Raw genomic sequence first — 20189 nt, forward strand, 5'->3', positions numbered from 1 at the left:
AGGCACGCCCACCCAGCCCTCAGTGTTGTTCTGTCCTTCTCTCTCCTTCTGTCCAGTGCAAGTGGTGCCTCCTATGAAGTCATGCAGATCGACGTAGAAATCGAAGAACCCAGTGACCCGCCGGCCACGCAGCTTGTCACGTGGCAGGTTGAATATCCAGGAGACATCACATCTGACTTGGGTGTCTCCAAGATCTACGTGAGTCAGAAAGACTTGATCGGAGTCATCCCATTGGCCATGGTAAGAAAGTCCCTGCCCTGGGCTATTAATACAGACCTCAGGGAAAGGCAAAGCATCACACACATGACCTAAACACACTGGGAAAATGTCAGTGAGCCCAGAGCCAGGGTCAGGGAAAGCTGACAAAGTTACTGCAAATTGCTGATTCTAAACACATACTCATATATATCTTTAAAATATTATTTAGAAAATAATCAAAATCCAGGCATTAGATTTGGGTCTTCCACTATAAGAAAAGTACTGATGATTTTATCAAGATGTTTGTATGATACACTGGAGACTAGTCAAGGATCTTAAACATGTATACCTGCAGAGACCAAACAGATCCAGCATCTGAGTAAAAGGTTACAAGTGACTTGACAAACACCTACCCAGTGAAAAGGCCTAGCCAACAGGAAAGCCATGCAGGAAATTCAAGGAAAGCCATGCAGGAAAGCCAAGGAAAACTCTGAATTCTTAAGACATGCTGACTTTTCAACAGAAAACACCCGTATAGTTTTAGTGTGAACCGTCAACTCCTTGTTAGAGCTAATTTTATTTTAAATCAAGCTTGTCTAGGAAAGGGTTAGCTATAATCCGTTCACAGGCCATCTATTTGTAACTTGTAAAAGATTTAGGTCCTAAGTCAGTCCATGTGTTTCCTCGGATTTGTGGAACACAGATGGGTTTTCATCCTTAGGTAGGACCTGCCCCCTGGTTGCTATGCAATGGGCCACATTGCATGTGGGAAGAAACACCCAGGTTGACCTCAACAAACACACTGATGCCTTGTCTAGCCTCCCCTTTTGCCAGGGTCTCTCTACAAAAGAATAATACATTTTCCTAATGTGAGTTATCACAGTGCAAATGCTTGGGATTGAGAGTCTGCTGAGAGTACTTTGAGCTTCCTCATGTTACAAAAGTACTTTTACTGATGGAAGTGAAGGACTGACAGCCTCATGTCTCCCTCTCACCATCTATTAGGAATTACTGACAAGTGTTACTATGGGGCCATGAAAGGATGTCAAGAATCAATCTTTCAATACAAGGTAACATGGACAGTTGCCTAGTGACACTAAGTTGGTTATTATACTGTTCACTAGGCGATGTAAAGGTGTTGGGGTCCTTCAGTTGATAAGGGCTCTTATTAACTATTTCTTTTATTATATTTTAAAGGCTCCAAATCTCCCCTGGTACATTATTTCATATGTGACAGCAGCGCTCCTTCGTTTAGGCTGTTAGTGGTTCTGTTACCGGCAACGGCAAGACCGTTTGTCTTGAATAAGTAATTATTTGAATTTGTTCCCCTTTTCAACACCTTTAGTCTGATGAGCTGTTAGCCATACACTGCACGGCTCCTGTTGCTTGGCTCAGCATCAGACAGTCTGCTTGGTTTCCCGAGTTCAGCATTTCTTCTGCCGAGACTGTCAGCCTGTTTCAGACCCCACTGTTCTTCATAACCTACGTGAATCCCTGCTCACATGAATCCACTTTCTGTCCTCTCCTGGTCTCTCAAACTGTTCTCACCTTGCATCACCCTTTCTGGCTACGATACATGTAATTGTAGAAGTGTGTGTAATGGCAGAGCTAGAAGAATCTCAGTTTTTATCAGTTAGGAATTGCGTTTGGCTGAAAACAAGCCCTAACCTGCCCTCCCTACTCACTCCACTTTACCCTGGCCAGTAGTCACTTTAATACAAGTGTGTTTTTCCTTCATGTAAAAGAACTCTTAAGGTTTGTAGTGCAGGGCTGGTACTTTGCCCCATGCTATCTGAGACTCAGTCTTCATCTTTATTTCTGCTTCAGCAGTCAAAGGCATACGTTCTATCCTTATGGTTACCTTGTGGTCCAAAATGGCTGCTGGGATGCCAGCCAGCATATCCGTATTCTGCCAGCCAGAAAAAGGAAGAGATATAGAATAGGATCCATTCCTTTTCCCTTTCAAGAAGTGGTCATAAGAAGCCAATATTTCTGTGTGTATCCAATGAACAAGAACTTGGTTATATGGGCATACTTAGTTGGAAGTCTACTTTTTAGCATGGCACATTTGCTCAGGTTCTGTTACAAGGAAACAACAAGAGATTAAATATTGCAAGGCAATGAGCAGGATTTGAAACAATCCTTCTCCATTTCCAGATGACGAAACTGAGGCTCAGAGGGGTACCTCATCCTGGCACCTGTTTTCCATTCTGTGTGCATCTTTATGAGCCTCCTGGGAAGCAAAATAAAATATACGTATATCTTAGTCTCCTCTTACCAGCTCTTGTTGTTCTTTAGTTGCTCAGTTGTGTCCGACTGTCTGCAACCCCATGGACTGTAGCCCATCAGGCTTCTCTGTCCCTGGGATGCTCCAGGCAAGAACACTGGAGTGAGTTGCCATTATTAGCTATGCATCCTTGCTTAATTTCACTCTGGCTCAGTTTCCTCATCTACGAAGGGTGAAAGAGATAATACTCATAAGGTTGATGTAAGAGACGGTGATAATTCAAGAGGCCCTGGAAGAGTGCCCAGTGAAGTCAAACATACAATAAATGTTTGCTCTTAATACAATCACTTAGTTACTAAATGCAAAAGATAAATAATTCCCTAGCAATTATGTTGTAAAGTCTTGCAGGAAAGTGAATGTTCCCAGTCCCCATGTTTCCCAAGATAAGAAGAGTGCTAGGCAGTGTGTAGATGCTCATGATTATTTTCTTTTTTAAACAATTTTAAACACTTACACTCCATTTACAGTTATTACAAAGTATCAGCTATATTCCCCATGTTGTAACAGTAAGTCTTTGAGCCTACCTTACAGCCAATACTTCGTACCTCCCTCTCTCTTACCCCTATATCACCTGTTCACCACCTCTCCCAACTGGTACCCTAGTTTGTTCTCTAGATCTGTGAGTCTGCTTCTTTTTTGTTATATTCACTAGTCTGTCGTATTGTTTTAGATTCCACATATAAGTGACATCATACAATATACGTCTTTCTCTGTCTGACTTATTTCATTTAGTGTAATGCCTTCCAAGTTCTTCCGTGTTGCTGCAAATGGCAAAATTCGGTTCTTTTTTGTGGCTGAGGCATATTCTTTTGTTTATATACATCAATCTTCTTTATCTACTCATCTGTGGTTGGACACTTAGGTTGTTTCCATGTCTTGGCTATTGTGAATAGTGCTGCTCTGAATATTGGGGGATGCTCTCTAATTCTTGAATGGAAGTCAATGAGTTGCATTAAAATTGCTTTCAAACATATGTGGTCTGAGGAGTTTTACGCTAGTATCTTGTGAGCATCTTCCTCTGGAACTTAAAAGTCTTCACGGTCCTGACTCCCCAGTCTTTCCTATTTGGAGTGTTTTGAGTCCCTTTTCCAGAGAAAGTTGCATCATTTCACCTTTGACTTGACTGGAAAAAACTTTACTTGTTTTTAGGGGAGTTGTCATTAAATGGACCTTTTGCTGTATATTTTCATTTTTACTTTATTTTTGTTCATGATGTGTTTGTTGAGAGGTATTTAAATCGGATATCATTCTGTCATCTACTCATTTGTGCCACATATTCTTTTTTATTGAGGTTTGTTTGATTGACAGTGTTGTGCCAATCTCTGCTGCACAGCAAAGTGACTCAGTTACATACATACAGGCGTTCTTTTTATATTCTTTTCCATTATAGCTTGTGACAGGATGTTGAATATAGTTCCCTGTGCTGTACAGGAGAACCTTATTGTTTATCCATTCTAAATGCAGTACTTTGCATCTACCAATCCCAAAGTCCCAGTCCACCCCTTCTCCTCCCCTACATCCCCCTTAGCAACCACAAGTCTGTGCTGTATGTCTGTGAGTCTGTTTCTGTTTTATAGATAGGTTCATTTGTGCCAGACCCAACAGTCTCACTCCTGGAAATAAAACCAGAAAAAACTATAATTCAAAAAGATACACGCCCCCCGCCCCCCACTATGTTCACAGCAACACTATTCACAACAGCCAAGGCATGGAAACAGCCTGAATGTCCGTCCACAGGTGAGCGCATAGAGAAGAAGTGATCCATACCTACAGTGGAATGCTACTCGGCCATAAAAAAGAGTGAAGTGATGCCATTTGCAGCAACATAGATGCACACAGAGATTATCACGCTAAGTCAAGTAAGCCAGAAAGGGAAAGACACGTACCGTATGATATCACTTACCTTTTTTTTGAGATGTTAGAGACAGAAGGAAGGCCAGCTCACCTGGACCGTAATGAGTCCATGAGGAGAGAACCCTTTGAGTTGAGCTCAAGGTCACATGGAGGCTTGTAAGCTAGAGTACAGAGGTGGATATTTCAACGTGATAGGGAGTCACTGAAAGGCTTTCAGCACAGCAGCCGCTGTGCTAATGAATGTTTTTAGAAAACACTTTGGCTGTGTGTAAAGAATGGATTTGGGAGAGTAAGGGGACATCAGAGCGGACTCCTTTGGCTGCCGTAAAATAACCGTGACTTAAGAAACGTGGCGTTTGCTTGTCCCCACCTCTCCCATCTGAATGTGAGCAGCGTTACCAGGTGGCCCCAAGGGGTAGAACATAGCATCCTGCTATCCTCTTGCCAAGTGACTCCAAAGACACTGACCTTATCCACATGGCCCCAGATTAATAACAGACGTGTCCATGTGGCAGCCAACAGGACTAGGACAGGGTGCAAGGGGAGGTGTGCCCCTCTCCACCAAGGACACGACCCTTCTCTGAATCCACCACCTCCGCTCCCATCCCATCAGCCCATGAACTCAGCCGAGTGATCATGTCCAGAGCAAGGGAGGCTGGGAGAGTGAGTCTTATCACGGGAGCCCCTGTGTCCCGCTATAGATATATTTGGTGAAAATGAATATGGGGAGTGTATATATATAGCTGTATAATGGGGAGACACTGAGGTTATTCTGGACCACTCCAGTGGACTGTGGTGATCTCCGTGGAGAGACGCAGAGGTAGGCCATTTTAGGGTGCATCTTAGCAGGTGAATGATGGGACTTTTCAACACATTGGTTATAGGTGTGAAGGAAGGATCTGGGGGGAAAGATGAGTCTGATTTTAGACCCAACCCCAAAGTTCCCTATATATGATTGTTGTTGTTCAGTGTCTAAGTCATGTCAGACTCTTTGCAGTCCCATGGACTGTGGCATTCCAGGCTCCTCTGTCCTCCACTACCTCCAAGAGTTTGCTCCAGTTCATGTCCATTGAGTCAGTGATGCTGTCTAACCATCTCATACCCTGCTGTCACCTTCTGCTTCTGCCTTCAGTCTTTCCCAGCATCAGGGTCGTTTCTAGTGAGTCAGGTCTTGGCATCTGGTAGCCAAAGTGTTGGAGCTTCAGCATCAGTCCTCCCAATGAAGATTCAGGGTTGATTTCCTTTATGATTGACTGGTTTGATCTCCCTGCTGTCCAAGGGACTCTCAAGAATCTTCTCCAGCACCACAGTATGAAAGCATCAATTCTTCGGCACCCAGCCTTCATGTCCAGCTCTCACATCCATACATGACTACTGGAAAAACCATAGCTTTGACAATATAGACCTTTGTTGGCCAAGTGAAATCTCTGCTTTTTTAATACACTATCTAGGTTTGTCATCACTTTACTTCCAAGGAGCGTCTTTTAATTTCATGGTTGCAATCACCATCTGCAGTGATTATATGATAGTACCACAAAAACCTAAAATGTTTTTTTAAAAAGATTTTCTATTATAAAATTTCCTGTGGTCTATATTTTCACCCTCAATTCTTTGCCCACATCTCTGATAAACTTTTAGAAATACATTTGAATCAAAGGATGGGAACCAAAAAATTTGCAGTACTATAATATTTTTTTTATAAAAGCCACCAAACTGCCCTCCTCCAGGGGACCCACAGACTGCATCTCTTATGTCCCCACCATTAGCAGACAGCTTCTGTGCCACTAGCACCACCTGGAAACCCCAGTCTCTTTTAACTGTCCAGTTTATTAGTGTTAAATATTTTCACTGTTGTGCAACAGATCTTCAGAATATTTTCATCTGGCAACTCACTGAACACTAGCCCCGCACCCACCCCCCTCCCAGCTGTTAGAAGCTCCTTCTACTTTCTGTTTTCATGCCTTTTGATAGTAGCGCTGTAAATATTCCTCCCAGTTTACCATTTGTCTTCTGGTGTCACTTACTGTATATATTATAGCATGCAGAAGTTTGTGGGTATATGTTTAATTTTTGTGCAGTCAAATCTACTGATCTTTTCCATAGTAGAAATCTTTTTCTCTTGTAACCAAGAGGAAAAATCGTGTCTGTTTTTTGTGTTCTTGTAAAACCTCCAAATATTAAAATGTCCCCCCACAGCATATTTGAATAGGTAGGACTATAATCTTCAGAAAACAATGCTAAAAGTAAATGCAGCTGTGACTCCCTGTACACATGGGGTGAGCACATGGCCCCTCTGTTCTTTCTGAGATGTGTAACTTCATCTCCAGGAAAGCTTTGAGATGATGCCCAGTTAAGCCCTTCCATTCAAAGTTCAGTTTCCAAAAGACGCTTATTTCTTTCTCAATATTTTGCATATTTTTTCCTGATGTCTATGGCCTTAAAACCTGTGTATTTCTTTTTCCTAAATCCATTCGTGTATCTCTCTGTTATTACAGTATTCTTTTTTCTGTTCAGTAAATGATCCCTTACTATCTCATGAGTAAATCTATTTTTTTTTTTTTTTTTTTGTCCTTTGGGAGAAAATTCTGAAGAAAAGGTCATTAAATGAGCATTGCCGTTAATCCAATTAGTGCTTGTCTGTAACTGCATGTCATCATCGGGTTCTAGGGAGCATGTTTGCATTTCTTCCATTTCTTGCATTTCTTATCAGAAAATATTCTTCCAGGGGTGGGGAGTGGGAACCCAGTTTCTCAAGGTTCTTTATCATTCTCTCCTATCTGCCTCCTGTGTTTTGGCTAAAACAACTGTTTTGAGCTTCTGTGGGGATTCAAAGATGATGAGACTGATATTCATCAATTTGAATGCCGTATCAGTTAGTTGAATATCCTTTCAAAGCTATTAACATGTGTTCTTTACTTTAATATAAAACAATGTTTTCATTCATGCTGGGCGGTAGCTATTTGGGTACCATAACTGTGATGGCTGTTCTGAATGTAGGATGGATGTGGGTGACTCAGATCTCCTCTGGATTTTAAGGGCACACCCTCCTCTTAATGCTGAGCTTCTGATGTTTCTGATTTTGCTGTGTCTCAGCCTTGACCACTGAATTTTATTTTTTTAATATTTATTTATTTATTTGACTACACCGTGTCTTAGTTGTGGCACATGAGATCTTTGATCTCCATTGAGGCATGTGAAATCTTTAGTTGCGGCTTGCAAACTCTTAATTGCGGCATGTGGGATCTAGTTCCCAGGCCAGGGATTGAACCCGTGCCCCCTGCATTGGGAGCGTGAAGTATTAGCCACTGGACCACCAGGGAAGTCCCTGAATTTTAGTTATTAGAATTGAGTTAGAACTTTAGATAAAAATTAATCACGAGATACCATCTGGACAGGCAGTTATCCTTGAAAATAATCCAAAGTGACTTGGTGATGGTGACGTTCCATGGCATTTACATAAGATGACAGAAGAGTACAGATGTGTCTGCCAGACCCAGCCCTGAAGATGCTTGGGGAAGGCCAACAGAGTGTTTAAGCAAAAACAGAGTCAGATGTGCCATGTGCTCTTTATGAAGTGCAATTTGATATGTCGCAAACCTTTCTTCAAACATGACACTCATGGGAGAACAGATATCACTCAGAATTCTCTGTATAAGCCCATTTCTCCTGCCACCTCCTCCAGGGAGTCCTCCTGGCTCTTCACAGCCCGACATGATTCTTATTGGACCTTCTGCTGTGACTACTGCACACTTTCCTTGCTCACAGTGAGGGTGACAATCAAGTTGGGGAATTCAAACACTCTTCAGTTCTTTTTGCTGGTTGAGATCACACCACTGGGAGCAAGAGCTGTACCCAAGATGCTTGGAAAGACGTAAACTCAGGATGTCCTTTTAGGTACCTTCAGAGTCCTCCCTTATGGGATCTTATTGTTTGAACTCCACCTAAATCCTTCTGATCTCCAGGTCCCTCTTCCAAAGTAGAAGGAGCGAGACTCCAGGGTGCCACTCCTGACTTACCATTTACATCCAAACCAAATGCCTTCTTCTTTTGAGTTTGCTTTAGTTAAGGGCCTTATAAGCCAGACAAGAGCAGGTAGCAGCCATTTAAAAAACTGTATTATTTATATATTGGTTGTGCTGGGTTTCAGTTGCAGCACGCAGGATCTTTAGTTGCTACACACACACTCTTATTTGGAGCATGTGGGATCGAGTTCCTTGACCAGGGACCGAATCTGGGCCCCCTGCATTGGGAGCCGCTGGACCACCAGGGAGGTCCCAGGGAACCATGCAGTTTAGACATAGCCAGATCCTTCTCTTATTTGACTAAGGCCTGAGTTCTTTCTTCTACAATTTTGGGGATTTCAAGAAAGTAATCAAATAATCTCTTCTCTCCTGATCTTATTTGCATCTTCTTAAATCTTACCAATCAAGGCATGTCGTCCTAAATCCAGGACTCAGCAGAAATTCCATTTCTGTAAACCTTACAGACAAAACTTACCCCCATGCACATTACCATATAATTTGCTATTGTAAAGCTCCTGATGAAATAAATGTATTTTAAGTAAGCTTTCCTGAATTGAATACATTTGTCTCCTTAAAGCAAATGAACTACCCTTTCATCTCCCATACCTTCCCCTGGTTTTAGGATCTTCAGGAGTTAATCTTCTTGCACACCACCTTGCCTGGATGATCTCCTGTGAACACTGTGGTTGTTATTACACCGTGTCCTGTTCACATTTGTGTTCCTGGCTGAAGGCATGGTACCACCCATAGTAGAAGCCTGGAGAACAGTTTTACTACTCACTAGAGCCCTGCGGGTCTTGTAGGGTCACACCAGCTTGTACATCCCCTGTCAACTGTAGACTTAGCACAGGTCATGTGCCCTGACAGTCACCTTCTGAGATCTGAACTTGAGATGAGGCTCCCAAATTATGGAAGAAAAGCTCTCTCTCCTGGCTCCAGTAATGAAGTTTCTTTTTATTTTTGTCATCAAAGCAGATTTCTTGGCTCTTTTTTTATTTGACTTTTCATGATATCCTTTTCCTGTGTCAGCCTGCTAATTAATATGCCAGATACCCTCTGTTGTTTTCCTCAGACTTTTTGAAAATTCAATCACATTGGATGGCATAGCACTGCTTTCCTTTTTATACTTTCTCAACCAAGTGCAAATTAAGATGCTGCAACAGGCCTTGAGAAAAATCTCTGCTCCAAGACACACTCTTATCCTTGTGTGTCTGTTGAGTCACTATGACGCCCCCAAACACCGTCAGTCATAATGATACTAGGTCCTTACTGTTTATTGTGTACCAGGTATGCCTCTAGGTTCCTCCTTGCAGGGATTAACTCATTCAATTCTAAGAGACCCACTGATGTTGGTACTGCTCTTTTTAAATTTTTATTTACTTTTATTTTATTGTTTATTTTTGGCTCCCCGGGTCTTCATTGCTGCCCTCTAGTTGTGATGTGCGGGCTTCTCGTTGCACTGGCTTCTCTTTTTGCAAATCATAGGCTCTAAGCACGCAGGTTCATTAATTGGGGTGCATGGGCTTAGTCTAAGACCCACAGGTTTGGGATCTTCCCGGACCAGGGATTCAGCCCATGTCCACGCCTGCAATGGCAGGCAGATTCTTAATCACTGGGATCACCAGGGATGTCTGGACTACTGTTATGCCCATTTCACAGATGGATAAAAGTATGCAGTGTTTGAAGAATGGCGCCAAGCGATTCAGTTGAGATACTGAGCTGGAATTAGATTCTAGATAGATGGGCTGCAGAGTCTGTGCTTGCAACCTGAAAACAGTTAAGGCTGTTGATCAGTTCAGTATGTGGAAAGATCTTTGGAAAATGCAAATGCAAGAATGTGCACTCGTAAAAATATGAAATTGAGAAGTCTTAACTGAAATAGGAAAAGTCATCTGAAAATGAATTATTTATTACGCACAAAGCCACTGCCTTTTCTTTTCAGCCCACTGTGCTACCTTTGATGCTCGTTAATGAGCTGTCCTCTCCAGAGGTGATTTATAATGAGACAGTGGCGGCTGCACCTCGGTGCTTTTAAAGGTACATGGTGCAAAACAAATCGAGAGACTTACTGCTATTGTTGTTTAGTCGTGTGGTTATTACAGCCCCAGAGACTGTACAAGTGGTTGTTCTCAGTGAACAAATGCTCACGATGTGACTCATTTTGCAGGTACCCCAGAAATGCAGTCCATTAAAGAAGCATTTCCTGAGTTTCCCTCTATGTGCCAGGCACTGGCCTTTGTGAGAAGGGGATAACAGAGCATGCATCACACTCATGGGAGGTGGCTGGTAAAAAATGTACCATATGATCCAGCAGTTCTGGGCATCCATCCAGACAAAACTGTCATTTGAAAAGACACATGCACCCCAATGTTCATAGCAGCACTATTCACAATAGCCAAAACATGGGAGCAACCTAAATGTCCATAAAGAGATGAATGGATAAAGGAAGTGTGGTACGTATTGTATTAATAAATGGACTACTACTACTCAGCCATAAAAAGAATGAAATAATGCTCTTGCAACAACATGGATTGACCTAGACATCATATTAAGTGAAGTGAGTCAGGCAGAAAAGGACAAATATCATATGATATCACTTAATGTGTGGAATCTAAAAAAAATGATCCAGATGAACATATTTATAAAACTGAAATAGACTCACAGACATAGAATACACACTTATGACTACCAAAGGGGAAGGGGGGATAAACTTGGAGTTTGGGATTAACATACGCACAGGGCTATATATCAAACAGATAAACAACAAGGACCTTCTGTATAGCACAGGAAACAATATTCAATATCTTGTAATTGCATATAATGAAAAAGAATATATATAAATATATACATATTTATGCATTTTCTTTATATTTATATATCAGTATCGGAATTACTGAATTACTTTGCTGTATACCTGAAACTAAGACAACTTTGTAAACCAAGCATGCATGCTAAGTTGCTTCAGTCATATCCGACTCTTTGAGATCCTTTGGACTGTAGCACGCCAGGCTCCTCTGTCCATGAGATTCTCCAGGCAAGAATACTGGAATGGGTTGCCATGCCCTCCTCCAGGGGATCTTCCCAATGCAGGGGTCACACTCGTGTCTCTTATGTCTCTTGCACTGGCAGGAGGGTTCTTTACCACTTGTACCACCTGAGAAGCCCAAACCAAGCATAGTTCAATTTAAAAAATAAGTAAAAAATAATTGATCAAGCTGAATTCAGAACTGATCTATGTTTAGGAGAAAATAGAACAGAAGGTTGGGAAGGAAAAGGACTGGCTGGGCAAGCTCTTTGAGATAGGGTCATCTCTGCAGGGGTGATATTTGAGCTGCCAAAAAGGACCCAAATGGAGAGATCTGAGAAGAGCTGGCTTTCCAGACAGAAGGAGAAATAGATGCCAAAGCCCAAAGCAAGGCCAGCTTGATGAGCCTTAGAATAGAGAGCATCCAGTGAAGCTGGAGAACAGTGAGATGGGGAGATGAGGTCAGGGCAGGCAGACACTGGAGTAGGTGCCTTATCAGCATGATGTGTGCAGTAGGATTTCTGATTTCTCTGTGTTTAAATCTCATCTGATTCATGATCTGTTTTTAAAATATCACTCTGAACACCAAGGGGAGAACAAATTTGGAAGAGGGGGTAACAATGAAAATGGAAATATCACACTGGAGCCTCCTTTAATGGTCCAGGTGGAAAACGATGAGGACTTGGGCTAGGATGATGGTGATATTGAAGACAAGTGGATGTTCTTGGGCTGTCCTTTCTCAGTATAGCCATCAGAAACTGCTCATAGATAAGGAGTGTGTTTGGATCAGTTCAGTTTAGTTCAGTTCAGTCACTCAGTCGTGTCCGACTCTTTGTGACCCCATGAATCGCAGCACGCCAGGCCTCCCTGTCCATCACCATCTCCCGGAGTTCACTCAGACTCACATCCATCGAGTCCATGATGCCATCCAGCCATCTCATCCTCGGTCATCCCCTTCTCCTCCTGCCCCCAATCCCTCCCAGCATCAGGGTCTTTTCCAATGAGTCAACTCTTTGCATGAGGTGGCCAAAGTACTGGAGTTTCAGCTTTAGCATCATTCCTTCCAAAGAAATCCCAGGGTTGATCTCCTTGAGAATGGACTGGTTGGATCTCCTTGCAGTCCAAGGGACTCTCAAGAGTCTTCTCCAACACCACAGTTCAAAAGCACCAATTCTTCGGCGCTCAGCCTTCTTCACAGTCCAACTCTTACATCCATACATGACCACAGGAAAAACCGTTGCCTTGACTAGACCGACCTTTGTTGGCAAAATAATGTCTCTGCTTTTCAATATGCTATCTAGGTTGGTCATAACTTTTCTTCCAAGGAGTAAGCGTCTTTTAGTTTCATGGCTGCACTCACCATCTGCAGTGATTTTGGAGCCCAAAAAATAAAGTCTGACACTGTTTCTACTGTTTCCCCATCTATTTCCCTTGAAGCGATGGGACCGGATGCCATGATCTTCGTTTTCTGAATGTTGAGCTTTAAGCCAACTTTTTTGCTCTCCTCTTTCACTTTCATCAAGAGGCTTCTTAGCTCCTCTTCACTTTCTGCCATAAGGGTGGTGTCATCTGCATATCTGAGGTTATTGATATTTCTCCCGGCAATCTTGATTCCAGCTTGTGTTTCTTCCAGTCCAGCGTTTCTCATGATGCACTCTGCATATAAGTTAAATAAGCAGGGTGACAATATACAGCCTTGACGTACTCCTTTTCCTATTTGGAACCAGTCTGTTGTTCCATGTCCAGTTCTAACTGTCGCTTCCTGACCTGCATACAGATTCCTCAAGAGGCAGGTCAGGTGGTCTGGTATTCCCATCTCTTGCAGGATTTTCCACACTTTATTGGGATCCACGCAGTCAAAGGCTTTGGCATAGTCAATAAAGCAGAAATAGATGTTTTTCTAGAACTCTCTTGCTTTTTCCATGATCCAGCGGATGTTAGCAATTTGATCTCTGGTTCCTCTGCCTTTTCTAAAACCAGCTTGAACATCAGGGAGCTCATGGTTCATGTATTGCTGAAGCCTGGCTTGGAGAATTTTGAGCATTACTGTACTAGCATGTGAGATGAGTGCAATTGTGCAGTAGTTTGAGCATTCTTTGGCATTGCCTTTCTTTGGGATTGGAATGAAAACTGACTGTTTCAAGTCCTGTGGCCACTGCTGAGTTTTCCAAATTTGCTGGCATATTGAGTGCAGCACTTTCACAGCATCATCTTTCAGGATTTGAAACAGCTGCATTGGAATTCCATCACCTCCACTAGCTCTGTTCGTAGTGATGCTTTCTAAGGCCCACTTGACTTCACATTCCAAGATGTCTGGCTCTAGATTAGTGATCACATCATCATGATTATCTGGGTCGTGAAGATCTCTTTTGTACAGTTCTTCCATGTATTCTTGCCACCTCTTCTTAATATCTTCTGCTTCTGTTAGGTCCATACCATTTCTGTCCTTTATCAAGCCCATCTTTGCATGAAATGTTCCCTTGGTATCTCTAATTTTCTTGAAGAGATCTCTAGTCTTTCCCATTCTGTTGTTTTCCTCTATTTCTTTGCATTGATCACTGAAGAAGGCTTTCTTATCTCTTCTTGCTATTCTTTGGAAGTCTGCATTCAGATGCTTATATCTTTCCTTTTCTCCTTTGCTTTTCACTTCTCTTCTTTTCTCAGCCATTTGTAAGGCCTCCCCAGACAGCCATTTTGCTTTTTTGCATTTCTTTTCCATGGGGATGGTCTTGATCCCTGTCTCCTGTACAATGTCATGAACCTCCATCCATAGTTCATCAGGCACTCTATCTATCAGATCTAGGCCTTTAAATCTATTTCTCACTTCCACTGTATAATCATAAGGGATTTGATTTAGGTCATACCTGAATGGTCTAGCGGTTTTCCCTACTTTCTTCCATTTGAGTCTGAATTTGGTAATGAGGAGTTCATGATCTGAGCCACAGTCAGCTCCTGGTCTTGTTTTTGTTGACTGTATAGAGCTTCTCCATCTTTGACTGCAAAGAATATAATCAATCTGATTTTGGTGTTGACCATCTGGTGATGTCCATGTGTAGAGTCTTCTCTTGTGTTGTTGGAAGCGGGTGTTTGCTACAACCAGTGCATTTTCTTGGCAAAACGCTATTAGTCTTTGCCCTGCTTCATTCCGCATTCCAAGGCCAAATTTGCCTGTTACTCCGATACTGTAAAGAGCAATATTGCATAGGAACCTGGAACGTCAGGTCCATGAATCAAGGCAAATTGGAAGTGGTCAAACAAAAGATGGCAAGGGTGAACGTCGACATCCTAGGAATCAGCGAACTAAAATGGACTGGCATGGGTGGATTTAACTCAGATGACCATTATTTCTACTACTGCGGGCAGGAATCCCTCAGAAGAAATGGAGTAGCCATCATGGTCAACAAAAGAGTCCAAAATGCAGTACTTGGATGCAATCTCAAAAACGACAGAATGATCTCTGTTCATCTCCAAGGCAAACCATTCAGTATCACAGTTATCCAAGTCTATGCCCCAACCAGTAACGCTGAAGAAACTGAAGGTGAACGGCTTTCTGAAGACCTCCAAGACCTTTTAGAACTAACACCCAAAAAAAAAGATGTGTTTGGATGGGGATATGAAATAGCCTAAATCAGTCACAGCTTTCTTATAGGCCAAAAGGATTCTCTTGTTGCTCAATCACTCGGTCGTGTCCAGCTCTTTGTGACTCATGGACTGTAGCCCACCAGTTTCCTCTGTTCATGAGATTTTCCAGGCAAGATTACTGGAGGGGGTTGGTATTTCCTCCTCCAGGGGATCTTCCCAGCCCAGGGATCAAACCTACTTCTCTTGCATCTCTTGCATTGGCAGGCAGATTCTTTACCACTGTGCCACTTGGGAAGCCCTGAGATGTTGTAAAATATAAGCCATCTAATATGGTAGCCATTGCCACATGGGATTATTGCACTCTGGAAAGGTGGCTTGTACCATGGAGGAACTGAATATTTCATGTAATTGAATTAATTTTAATTTAAACACTCATATGAGCTAGTGTCTATCAGAGTAGACAGTACAGTGCTAAACTTTTGGTTTGGGAAACTGAGAGGGCCATCATGCTAGTTTTTGAGACGGTTGTCTGTACATTCTCCGCATGGTCTGTGGACCCACACCCCACTCTTCTGCACCCTGAGCTATGCTCTTGGAGTGTTTCTTGTATGGATCACCCCCAGTGGGCTGTCTTGTCCACTGGTTGGGTCCAGTAAATGGAAGAAGATCATTGGGTGAAAAGAAAGGTTGCTTTCCCTTACTTCCTTCCCTGATGAGCCACCATTTCTCAATGACTGTGTTGTTCTATCAATAGCACCAGCTCCTGTCAATCAAAAGTGTGCTTAAGAAACTGCATCAATGCCAGCTGTGGAGTTTGTGTTGCAAATACAGGCCTCAGTGTCCATCTGCACTAATAGTTGTCTTATTCACACTCCTGCAACAATTAGGTGAGATTAACCTGAATGCACCATTATGTCTTTTTGTATAGTTCCTGCCCCCAGATGCATGCATTGAAGTACATATTATTTTATTATAAGCAATTTGCTTTCATTTCAGATTTTATAATTCAGTTACAACATTATATTGTATTTTTTAAGCATGTGGGTTGGAAGATTATATTCATTATGTTTCTTATTTTGGATAATAAAGTCAGCACTACTACATTTATTATGTAAAAGGAGCAATAGCTCAAAAAGGCCCAAAACAACGGCGTTGACAAATGTTTTCTTTGAGGGCACAGATAGTAAATATTTTCAGGTTTGCAGGCCATACAATCTTTTTGCAACAATTCAGCAGTATTCTTGTAGCTCAGAAGCAACCATAACACGTAAGCACATGGGCATGGCTGAGTTCCAGTGGAACTATTTCTGGGGACTGAAATTTGAATTTTATGTAATGTACATGTGTCACCAAAAAAAAAGTATTCTTCTCTTGATTTTTTTCCAAATGTAAAAACTGTCTTTTTCTCCCAAATATAAAAACTATTCTTAGCTGCAGGCTGTACAAAAACTATAGCTTGCTGGCCATAATTTGCCCATTGTTGATCTAATGTAGACATACCCTCTTCTTATCTTTGTCTCAGTTTCTTCTTCTGCAAGTAGAGAACACCGCCTCCCTTGGAGTCCAGTTATGCTGTAAGGCTTGACCCTTTTGCCACCTGCAATGCAGTAGACCAGGGTTTGACCCCTGGGTTGGGAAGATCCCCCGGAGAAGAAAATGGCAACTCCAACATTCCTGCCTGGAAAACCCCCTGGAGGGCTATAGTTGATGGGGTCCCAAGAGTCAGACAGGACTTAGTGACTAAACCAAAGCTTCCCTAAAAATAAAACAAATTTAAATAGTAACATTAGCATGAGAAAAGTGTATTTTCTGCAGTAAATATGGATACATTTCCCACCATATGCCACTCCATAAAGAGTTTCCAAAAGATTTAGGGTAACCAGAGCAGGTAGTCTGAGCCGTGATCACACTCTCATCATCTCATTTTTGACTACTTGGCCTTGTACTTGTTAATTCCCCTCTTGAGCAAAACAAACCTTCCTGACACTTAGAATCAAATGAATGCCTTCCATCTTTGCAGAGTCCTGGGAGACCTCCCCCCCCTCCCCCCGCCGACACACACACTCACACACACACACACACACTGACTCATGATGTTTATTCTTAAATCTGCCTCAGTGTTCCTCACATTCTTTGGTTAACTTCATCGTCTTCCTCATTGGTGATTTCCACTGGATGATATCAAAATTTGTTGGCTGTACTGCTTCCATTAACCTTCCAATTAACCTCATTATCCAAGAGTTAAAGGTGGTACAGGAAAAAGAGAGCTGGTAACTGATCTAAGGGCATGCTTGCCACTAAATCTCAGTGTCAACATTTCCTTGTCTCTTGAATTATTTGCTAAGGGCTGGCTCAGTCCACGGAGAAGGCAATGGCAACCCACTCCAGTACTATTGCCTGGAGAATCCCAGGGACTGAGGAGCCTGGTGGGCTGCAGTCCATGGGGTCGCAAAGAGTCGGACACGACTGAAGCAACTTAGCAGCAGCAGCAGGCTTACTCCAGGGCCTCCAGAATCTTGGCAGCAATTACCAGAAAGTGAAGACACCTCTCAGAAAACAGGATTGCATAAATGATCCATGGGCTTTTCAGACATTTAGGCCAACAGCCAAGCCACTGTTGTCTATCTGTGGAACTTGATATTTTTCTCACAAAAGAGATGACCTAAACCCAACTCAGACTTTTAGAAGATATCAGGATTCATGTATTTTTGAGATACTAGCTACCTGCTTATATGTTAGGGTCAGAATTTGGCATTATATACCATGTGGTCCATAAAATCCAACTTCATCAGGAAACTTCCTCCACCACTGTATCTTAAGAGTCCTTTGGACAGCAAGGATATCAAACCAGTCAGTCCCAAAGGGAATCAACCATGAATATTCATTGGAAGGACTGATGCTGAAGCTGAAGGCCCAATACTTTGGCCACCTGATGCAAAGAGCCAACTCATTGGAAAAGACCCGGATGCTGGGAAGGATTGAAGGCAAAAGGAGAAGGGGAGGCAGAGGATGAGGTGATTAGACAGCATCACTAACTCAATGGATGTGAATTTTAGCCAGCTCTGGAAGATGCTGAAGGACAGAGGAGCCTGGTGTGCTACAATCCATGGGTCACAAAGAGTCAAGCAAGACTTAGCAACTGAACAACAGCAACCACCACCACCCTATCTAAAGAGCATGCTCTCTCACTCTGACCTCCTTCTCTTTATTTTCTTTCTCTCCGTGGTATTTCTTGACACCTAGTACTCTTGCCTGGAAAATCCCATGGACAGAGGAGCCTGGAAGGCTGCAGTCCATGGGGTCGCTGAGGGTTGGACACGACTGAGCGACTTCTCTTTCACTTTTCACTTTCATGCATTGGAGAAGGAAATGGCAACCCACTCCAGTGTTCTTGCCTGGAGAATCCTGGGGACTGGAGAGCCTGGTGGGCTGCCGTCTATGGGGTCGCACAGCATCAGACACGACTGAAGTGACTTAGCAGCAGCAGCAGCAATGTATCATAGATTGGTTTTGTTCAGCCTACAAACACCAAGGAAATAGAGGCATGGCCTGTGGGGCTCATGCTGGGTCTGTAGCACTTAGACCAGTGTCTTGCCCACAATAGAGTCTCTATAAACATGCTTGTGATGTAAAATAAATCAGATGGAGCTGAATCAGTTATCCCAGGCATGAGAGTTTATAACTGTGTGGACCCTTTGCAAATTTAATTACCTCTCTGCACCTTACTTTTCTTACCTAGAAAGTAGGGATAATGATGGTTTCATCAATGAAGGTACCCTATAGGGTGATGTAAAATTTAATGAGTCAAAGTAAAATATTTGGCACAGGATCTGGCACTTAGTGACTGTACGATATATACTCTTGCTACTATTAAGAATAATAACAAAGAAAGAAAGTATGTTTGTGGATATTAGTATAAAATATTGAAGTATTTATTATTTTCTCAATATTATTCTTCTATAAGTTTTCCAAGAAATTATGGGAAAATAAGCTTTGAATGTCCTATAAAGATGAAATGACCCAATTTTAAATGAAATGACTTTAACATTTTAAACAATAAGTAAATATATATGTATAATTGAATCACTTGCTGTATACCTGAAAATAATACAACATTGTAAATCAACTATACTTAATTTTAAAAAATAAGAAAAAATAGTAAGTAATAATAGTTATGCTCTGTACACGGAGACTTAAGTAAACTGTTATGTGGGCACAGGATGACAATGATGAATCTGTTAGGACATACTCAAATTCAGTCCAAATTGGTTTATGCAGAAATCAGAATTGATTGACTCACTGTGTAAAATTAGATTCATTTGGCTGTGTTCAAGAGACCCCAAAACACATCGACTATAACAATAATGGAAGTTTCTCTCTTTTGCATTGGAAAGAAGTCCAGAGGTAGGCATTTTGAGACACACATAGTGACTTCCTGGTTATCAGGGCTCCAGGAGCCACCTGTATCTGTGTCTCTCTACCATGGGAATCCATTCTCAAATCACCTCATGATCCAAAACAGCTAATGAGCTCCAGCCATCAAGTCTGAGTTACAGATTTAAACAGGAAGAAGGAAAGGAACCAAAAATTCACCTAATATCAGAATCTGCTTCCTGTAAGGAGCCTCCCTGGGGGCCTCCCTCTACACTTCTGCTAATAACTCCTCAGTCAGAACATAATCATATGGTCGTATTTGGGAAATGAAGTCTTTGGGCTGAGTCCAGGGGCTCTGAAAGAGGGCTGCATTATAGTACAATTCTAGGGGTGTGCGATATATGGCAAGTCTGTACCTAAATAAAACTGAGGCTCCAGTACTGAGGAAATGGGTAGACCAGATGTCCCTAGCAATGAGCCAAGTCTTCTGTAAACATATAATCTCAAAGACCAAAGGCTGACTTCTGACTAATTTTACTCCAAAAAGTTATGTGATATCACTCAGGATCTGAGTCTGCTTCCCTGAAATTCTCTTGTACTGGTTCTCCAGGAACCAGCTTCACCCTCAGGCTGATCCCCTCTTGATAGCACAATGTTGAGAACTATGCAGGTCTCAAACCCTGATTTTCCCAAGTCCATTTCCCAAGGATGAGAAATGGTTCCTCGAAGAAGTGTCTCTGACTATTAAAGCAAAAAGAAAGACACAGATGCTGTAAGGGGCACACAGAGATTCCACTGTGCCTTTTTATGTTGCTCAGGCTAAGCGAACTCACATAGATTTTGAAAA

At 42.2% G+C, this 20189-nt stretch overlaps 1 protein-coding gene across 1 annotated transcript in view; it reads left to right on the forward strand.

Annotated features, from left to right (window-relative positions):
* Positions 1 to 20189, forward strand: part of TMEM132D (transmembrane protein 132D) — an 885684-nt gene that overhangs the window by 611873 nt on the left and 253622 nt on the right. Inside the window, exon 4 of the mRNA XM_052654940.1 lies at positions 57 to 240. Coding sequence (XP_052510900.1) covers positions 57 to 240 — 184 coding nt within the window. The remainder of the gene's footprint in view (positions 1 to 56; positions 241 to 20189) is intronic.

The sequence above is a fragment of the Budorcas taxicolor genome, chromosome 17, assembly GCF_023091745.1.
Source record: "Budorcas taxicolor isolate Tak-1 chromosome 17, Takin1.1, whole genome shotgun sequence".
In the NCBI taxonomy this organism is placed as follows: Eukaryota; Metazoa; Chordata; class Mammalia; order Artiodactyla; family Bovidae; genus Budorcas; species Budorcas taxicolor.